Source organism: Leptodactylus fuscus, chromosome 6 (assembly GCF_031893055.1).
Source record: "Leptodactylus fuscus isolate aLepFus1 chromosome 6, aLepFus1.hap2, whole genome shotgun sequence".
In the NCBI taxonomy this organism is placed as follows: Eukaryota; Metazoa; Chordata; class Amphibia; order Anura; family Leptodactylidae; genus Leptodactylus; species Leptodactylus fuscus.
The window spans coordinates 71,955,756-71,964,329 of NC_134270.1; the positions used below are offsets into that span (position 1 = coordinate 71,955,756).

The 8,574-nt window shown below is 41.9% G+C and overlaps 1 protein-coding gene across 1 annotated transcript; it reads right to left on the minus strand.

Annotated features, from left to right (window-relative positions):
* Positions 1-2,682: 2,682 nt before the first annotated feature.
* LOC142210789 (uncharacterized) lies at positions 2,683-7,561 on the minus strand. Its single transcript, XM_075280211.1, has 3 exons — positions 7,305-7,561; positions 4,722-5,782; positions 2,683-3,843 (listed from the first exon to the last, which is right to left on the minus strand). Exons 2-3 carry the CDS (start codon positions 5,769-5,771, stop codon positions 3,640-3,642), a joined length of 1,254 nt encoding a protein of 417 aa, XP_075136312.1. The 5' UTR covers positions 5,772-5,782; positions 7,305-7,561; the 3' UTR covers positions 2,683-3,639.
* Between the last annotated feature and the right edge of the window lie 1,013 nt (positions 7,562-8,574).

Sequence of the window (8,574 nt, forward strand, 5' to 3'; positions counted from 1 at the left end):
CGTTAAAGAGAGCCTCCTGGAGTATTGTTAAGGTGAGGGGCAAAGTGCTAAAGTATATGTATATGAGATTGTGTGGGGTTAGGGGCGAGGCTGCAGAGGGTAATATGAATTTTGTGGCTTGCTATGGTCCAAAGTGTGTGAGATTGCAGAGATGGTGGTGTGAGTTTGGGGTTTGTGGGGGTCCTGGGAAAAACGTATGTGCGCTATTGTGACGAAAAGTAGCCTATTGCGCAATGGGGTGTATTAACTATGTTTGTGGAAAATTTCAGCCAAATCGGTCGAGCGGGTTTTGCGTGATTGACTAACAAACATCCGAACCCACAAACATCCAAACTCACAAACTTTCACATTTATAATATTAATAGGATGTACAGAGAATGATCCACCTCACAAAATTTTAATGTTAACTAGTGTCAGACTAGCAGTATACAGGTCCTGTAATATGACACTAGAGTGGGACCATCTCTCTCAGAGGTGTGTTTCTGGTAGGACACTTATTGTAGTTCACCTCAGATAACCACAAGAAGGGAGGTTCCAATCTTCATGTTTGATGCATGTCCCTTATTATTAAAGGTAGAGTAGAGTAATTAATACAGAAGTCATGTTGTTATGAACCCATCCAAGGGACTCTGCAATACCACACTTTCATTCCATGTAGTGAAACAGAAATAAAAACAAGGATTTTTTCATTCAGCAATGACAGTGAAGTCCATGAAGTGGTAGAAGGCGGCACAAGATTGGCAATGGATGACATAACTAGTTCTGTGACCTGTGAATATGATTGGCGCTGGTGGCTGGCTACTGTACTCTCCAAAGATTGTGAAAATGAAGACATAAAATTGACTTTTTTGCATCCTTCTGGTCCAGCACCATCCTTTGTGTATCCAAGAAAACCAGACATTTTACAAGTCAACAAAAATCAGATATTAACTCAGGTGGAGCCTAACACCATGACAGGCCGTACATACTCTGACACAAAAGGAAATGGCCATTGCTAGTAAGCACTTATGGACAAGATTACATTTCACTCACTAGAAAGGACAAATTGATGATAAAAGGCCAGTAGTTTAAAAATGTCCTATTAATTGTTTGATTAGTTCATATTTTATAGAATGAGGATTTATCTACTGGACTATTTTTCTTAATAAATTACATGTTTAGTGATATAAAACAATTGTTACATGTAGAAATAGGTGTTATACATATTGGTTCTTGTACTCTTGTTAACATATAATTAGGATGAGACTATTTAGAAAATCGCACTTGAGGATATGAGCAGCTTTTTTCTTTCGGTTTGTTCAATGCATTCAGGTTGAAAATGCTGAACAAGCTGTGTTCTGATGATAAGATGTATTTGTTCTGGCACTTACAGTATTTGTTTTTTATGTTTTTTTTATTGTTGCATATAAATGTTGAATTCGGCAAGTTGTAATTTGAAAAGAAAAAAGGAAGAAGCTCACACAAACATAAAATCAGATGATTCAAGGCTTAAAAAAAATAAATAAAAATTGATCCCAATTTGGTCCCAAGTTGAAAACCTGTAGAAATATAACCAAGAACACAAGTAACACAAATGCATTTTTTCACAATTTTAAAACATACATTTTTTTCACAATTGCGCATCAAAATTTTGAATTTGATTTTTCCAAAACAAAATATAAAGAAACATCGTCTTGTGACATATCAAATGAAAGCCGGTACCGCTCTGAGAAAAATGATGCCTCTCCCACCTATTTATCTTAATTCTAGCCCAAGATATGTTAAAAAATGTAAAGCCATACCAGGCCAAAATTCACACTTTCAAAACTTTAGAAGTCTATAAAAAATTAACTGATGAAGAAAAAAATTCTAAACTTTTTATTTGTAATTAAGTTGTACTTCATAAAAAATAAAAAAAATCTAAAGACGTCAGGTAAAAAAAATATTCCTATTTGGATCACTTGATATGGAATGACCCGGTTTCAGTATATTATGGTGCCAATCAGCACTCCCCGTGATGGTTTCAGGGGGTGCCAGTGTTGGTAATGGGCAGCCCGGGGTCTGATCAGTGACCCCAGGTCTGCCCCATGCCATCCCCTCCATGTACCTAGTTGATCCTGCCAAAAAAGGAAGCTGTCAGCCCCGTGCGTCTACACAGGCTGACAGCTTCCTCTAGACTGCAATACACGTGTATTGCAGCGTACATCTAGTGAAGCAGAGATCAGCAGATCACCGCTTCAATCCCCCAGGAGGACAGAAAAAAAAAAAAAAGTTTAAAAGTTTAAAATAAATTAGAACTAAATAAACCCCCAAAAAATCCCATAAAATGTTTTATGTAAAACATTTTATATGGGATTTTTATGTGGCTGTGTGCACACCAGGCAGCCACTGATACTACGGCGGTTTGCAGGAAGTCCTTCCCGGCAGCACCGTGCTATTACGGCAGATGTCAGGAAGGTGTTAAACATGCAGCACGTGTCATGTTACATATGTAGATAGTGGTGTGTTAGGCGCTGGAGAGTTCTTTGCAATCATTCATTGTGCGGCTCCACCTAGGACTTTTCTTTAGAAATGGGCTAGTCACATTTCTAGAAGCCCTCTGACAAATCTTATTACTCACGTATAAACGTTTATAAAACACTAGTAGAACTGTTTTATAGACAACCAGTTGATAGATTTATTAAAAACAAGTGTAAGAAAATATTGTACAGTTTCAACAAAACTTATTCACAATGTAAAACAAATCACAAGGTTGACAAAAGGATGGGAAGTGGTTATCAACTTCCCCACAAGAGGGCACTGCAAGCATTATTTAACAGACATAAGGAAAAGGTTTGGGTTCAAGCAATAGTCTAGTCCAGCCCTAGATAGAGTTCCTCATGACTCCATGCTCCCTGCCAGGCTAATAAGAGGCAGGTCCTTGTTCCATGAATCCAGTCATCTGACAAGCTGCCCCCCCAGTAGCACTTCGATAGATATACAAGTTTACATGCTACATCAAGTCTAGTATTAGATCTAAATCCATGTTTTCCATTACAAGTAGATTTGCTGTATCCATAGGGCAGTGTCAGAGGACCAATTAGTTTACAAGTGTATTATGGGTATCTGACTCAAGTGTTTGTCTGCCTGGGAGTCTACCAATCCATAGATAGAGGTAGAGATCCCAGTCAGGCCAGGACACTTGTCCCCATTATGGGAACATTTCTTTCTTCAGAAACTGGCCTAAGCCTGGAATATAATTGCCAAAACATTTTGCACTTCAACTAGCAATCCCTTTTTCTATGGCAGTGTTCATGTATGAGGTAGATGTAGTAACTTTACAGTAAGCCATTTTTCTGCATAGCCTATCAGGTAGTTTGGCAGGATCGCTTCATTAAAAAAAATAAAAAAACTTAGTCCAAGCGTCCTTAAATACAAGTTATGGGTTTTATGGCACAGGCATATGGCTCATTAAAAGTAGTGTTAATGTAAAAAAAAACTATAAATATATATGAAATAAATACTGTAACATTATCTGATGTGAAGTTTCTAACAGTATCCAGTGCAAATGAAAGGTTACATAAAGGTCCCCTGCTAGGGGCGAGTGCAAAGAAAAAAAACAGTCTTAATTATCAAGCCAGGATCTATTCTTGGCATCCATGGGGGATTAGCAGTCCAGTTTTATTTGCTGTGTAATCTAGCCCAGATCTTGTCTCTGTGACGAGACTCCAGACAGAAGCCAATGGCCTTCTCCGTCTCAGCAATGCGTTTCTGAAAGCGGCAGCGGTCCCGGGCATACTCTTCCCATGGTCCTTTCCGGGCCATTCTGTGAGCAAAGTTCCAGGTAATAATAGGACGGACTGTGACTTTGGGAGAGAAGCGTACCTGAAATAGAAGAAGTGCATACAAGATTAATCATACAATAAAGCTAATATAAGACACCTGCTAGATGATACATAGCAGCCTATAAATGTAGGATGGGCAGGTAGAACACTAAGGGATAATTACTGCAATTATCTCATTACTAACGAGACACCACAGTGTGACACAGCAGTCGTGCGCTGTTGCCATAACAGTCTAATCACAGACTTCCTGGAGGCGGCTTCTATCCTCATAGATCACCTGACTGTTTCAGAAAATGGCATCATGTCTCACAAGAGACCTTATGCAATGACAAGAAATATTAGGATCTTTAAGTGCTGACTAAGAAGTCTCTGGGTAGAATGTAAGAATTTCCTTCCAGGCCGTTTCATTATATTGTGATAGAGTGCTCAGGCTATAATTTTAGAAGATTTTTAATATGTATGGCCTTTATCTCACCTGTCAGTTGAGGGTCTTTCTACTTCAAGAGCTTTTCTGGAACTTTAATACTGATGAACCACCACTAGTCTGTTATTGGACCTGGATGGGCTAACTCCTGGCACTCCACTAATCAGCTATAGGAAGAGGTAGTTGTACTCTTGTGCAAACAGTTTTGACCCCTTCATTACCAGACACTGCTGTTTTAAGCTGCAGTACCATACACAAGAAGGTTCAAGTACCACCGTACGTTCAAACAGCTGATGGGGGGGCATTGCCATAAAGTCACCATTACCCAAGCCCCAAAAGCCCCCTTTAATCCAGTCTTCTCTTGGTAATTGTTGTAAAACTAGTGGAAAGTAATGTGTCCTTGTTCTTAACTAGAGTTTTGCCAACTGCGTGGATCGTGAAGTTGGGTGATCTATGTATAATAAAGCTTAAAGTGGACCATTTTGACTACTTACCCGCTTAGTGCCCAGGTGGTCTTCTGGCAATTCCTCTTTCTGCTGTATACACTTGTGAGAAGACTTATATCCAGTCAACACTGGTTTCTTAGAGTTTGTCTTTTCAGTAACAGTCCCACACAGAATTTTGGGCAAATTCCCCAGAATCTGGCATTTTTCAAGAGTTTTGATGGGAGCTTCTTTTTTTGGCTGGCCAGTACTACTTGTCGGCATAGCAAAAGAAAGAGGGTTATATGGATCATCACTACGGCAGAAAGATGCCCACAAGTCTTCATCTCCATTGCACGAGTTACTCTCTTCATCCCAAGAGCCGTCGTCATCATCAGACCAGTCACTTTCCTCGCTACTGTCATCTTCGTGCTTGGACTTTGGAGTCCAAGGCTCTTCTATATCACTGTCCACTGACATTTCTTGGGAACAATCTCCTTCAGATCCTTCAAAAATAATGTCCATTTCAGACTCCTCAGAGGAGTCCTCATGTTCTGATGGCATGCAGATCATGGACAAGATGACTGGGTTTGTACAGGATGACAGAACCTCTTCGCTCACCATCCCTTCATGTTCTACCTCCATCTTTGCAACTTCTTGTGTGGTCATCTGTAAACTACACATCTCTTCAATCTTCTCTGGCTCACTTCCCCAGTGACATTCAATGGTGACCGTATTCATAGGCCGCTCAGTGTTAAACATTTTCATCCACATTTTCTTCTTGTACACTGTCACCATTAGCCATGGTAATAAAAGATTGAGAAAGTTCCAGCAAACCTCCAAAGTTGCCTGTAAAGCCATGTTCATACAGACACGAGGAAACATCTTCCAATGAAGAATTCGTTTTTGCAGGAAGTTCTTGGCTAATGAAATAAAGGACTGCATGAATCTGGCAGCCATTGTCACCATCACCACGTCTGTGCCCAGGTCAGTGAGGGCAACTGGGATCTTTGGGTGATCTTTCATAACTTCAAACTGGAAGGCTGTGCCTCTATGCCAATACGTCAGAGGAGAGGTTATGTTTTTCCAGTAGGAGCCAAAGTTGAGGTAGTGAAATCCCATTCTGTAAAGTACTAAAAGGAAAATGGCAAGTCAGACACTATGGTTATGACAGCAGGACAAAGACAAACAGACACAAAGCAAGACAGTTTAAGGATTCTAGTTTTTTTTTCTGGATACAAACAGCAGTAGAGATGAGCGAGTACCATTTGAAACGGCCGTTTCAAATAGCACGCACCCATAGGAATGAATGGAAGCGGCCGGCACAGACTTTGCTGGCGGCTTAACCTCCTGCGTGCTGGCTGATGCCATTCATTCCTATGGGTGCGTGCTATTCGAAACGGGAGTTCTGAATAGTACTCGCTCATCTCTAAACAGTTAGGGGGCCTTTTGCAGAATTTTCATTCAGCAGTATGGACTAACAATACATTACCATTTTACCTTAGGACAGATATGGCTCTCAGGACTGCTTAAATCTCCTTACTGTACATATCCCAACCGCGTTTGCTGGAAATGTGTTTCAAGCCTCAACACCACTATAATAGTCTTCCTGACATTGCTTGTGATCGCACCTTCCTCCCCCATTTATTTCAGATTGTGCCCCCTTGTTCTTATATTTAGTTCTTTTTATATAATACCTACTGAACCTCATTTATACCTTTCATCTCTAAGGGTTTCAATCACATCCCCCTTACCCATCTTTCCTTAAAGCTATACCAATTAAGAGGAGCTCATCTGTACAGACGCCAAAAGTCGGAGCCCACAGAAGATATTGATACATGATAATGTATCAAATTTTTTGGGGGGATACATCAGCCTACCCTATCAGGGGTCCCAACCATAACAGTAAACCCATAAGAATTTATTACATATAACAAGACTAGAGCAGAAGTTGCCATGACTTCACAGCCTCCTCCATGTGATGGCATCTATGACTAACACAAGTAGTATGATACTAGATCGACCAGAGGAAATACCAGACTCAGATGGGATACAGCATGGGAAGTGTACTCAACCTCCAGAAGCCTCCTAAAGGTAATATATGTACCAAAGCCGTCATATGTAGCAACCAAGGCGATCTGCTGGCCATACACATCACTGGCCGATGTCACTAGTCGCCTATGAAAGGGAGCATATATACTGCCAGACCCCATGAGCTCCATATATACATAATGTCAGACCCCATGAGCTACATATACACAACCCATAAACTACACATACACAGTCAGGCTCCATAAGCTACATATATACTGCCAGACCCCATGATCTCCATATATACACAATGTCAGACTCCATAAGCTCCATATATACACAATGTCAGACCCCATGATCTCCATATATATACTGCCAGATCCCATGATCTCCATATATACACTGCCAGACCCCATGATCTCCATATATACACTGTTAGACTCCATATATACACACTGTCAGACACTATAAGCTACATCTACACAGCCACACCCCATAAGCTACACATATACCTCCACCCCACCCGTCACAATATAGCCACTTCCGGTCAGCCAGCTCAGGTCTCAGCCGGTATTACAAGCCACAGTGAGCCGGGATAAGACAGCAAAGGCTTGGCCTACATACCAGTGAGTCTCCGGCAGGGTCAGCCTGTCACCACGGCGCTCCAGCAGAAGTTACCAGCGGTCTCCTGGGCAGGGGGTTCCTGAATATTCCGATGAAACCCGAGGAAGGAAATAGCAGGTCGCACTTCAGCTCTTCTGACTTGTCTCTTGCTCAGCACACAACACATTGGTGAGAAGCGGCGACTACTCTCCAGTACACAGCTATCGGTACAGGCCATACCTGGTCATCAGGGCGCTAGATTGATAACTTTTGTCTTTCTGTGGTAAGGTGTGAAATGGCGAAAGAGTGTTTGAGCAAAGCTTATATAGTATCTGACGTAACCGTACGTACCAATGGGCGCGGAGAAGGCGTGGCTTATCTACTAAAGGAAAATACGTGACGTTTTGCTTGTAGTAACTGCGGAGATCACGGGTTACTATAGAGACGGGGAGGGCGGGGCAAATACAGATCACATGCCGAAAATAGTATCGGTGACGTCAGGAAAGTCCGGCTAGATTTCTCGGGAAATTACTCGGCGACGTCTTGTGCTTTCCGATTAAAGGGGAAGATGCTGGGAATGTGGAAGTGATGGAGGAGATTCCGGAGGTAACCAGAGGACATGTCCCGTTACTGAGTATACACTACCGGGGCAAGAAACTACACAAACACTGGAGATTACAGTGTATGAGGGAGTAGGGGGACACGAGGGGTAAGGGGGCTTGTTTGGTATCTTTATAAGGTCATAAAGGCAGGCAAAGACTGGACCACCAAGGTACTGGTGAATCCTCCGGTGGGCCCGCTGCTTAAAGAGGGACCCCAAATTGGCAGGGTTTTTTTTTTTTTTTTTTTGAGGCTGATTTCGAAGCGGATTCCTGACCAAAAAACTCAGTGTGAACTCAGCCTTAGCTCTCCAGTTAGCACCCTGCACCACACATTACATCATCACTTTCCTACATGTGTGGCGCACATGGCCCATTGAAGGCTAAAATTGGAAGTGGTGGAGACAATGGACAGGATTGATCAGTTGGGGATCGGTAAACGAATGCAGCCAGTTTTCCCTGATTTTGCCAATCCAGTTATTCAAAATACAACCAGATTGCAGAATTGGTGAGAAGTGGAGCCTCGGCCTGGTTCTGCTGCTCGCGGGTTCCTGCTCTACTACTGTCCAACTTCTAGCCCACAGACCGCATTAAAGGGGCTCTATCAGCAAAATTATGCTGTATGAGCCCCACATATGCGTGAATAGCCTTTAAAAAGGCTATTCAGGCACCGGTAATCTTATTTTAAATCC

Bases quoted from the DNA above. Each gene is read 5' to 3' on its own strand.
- LOC142210789 (XM_075280211.1), bottom strand. From the start codon at position 5,771: ATGGGATTTCACTACCTCAACTTTGGCTCCTACTGGAAAAACATAACC. The intron at 3,844-4,721 runs GTAAGTAGTCAA...CTTCTATTTCAG, and splicing joins ACCACCTGGGCACTAAGCGG to GTACGCTTCTCTCCCAAAGT.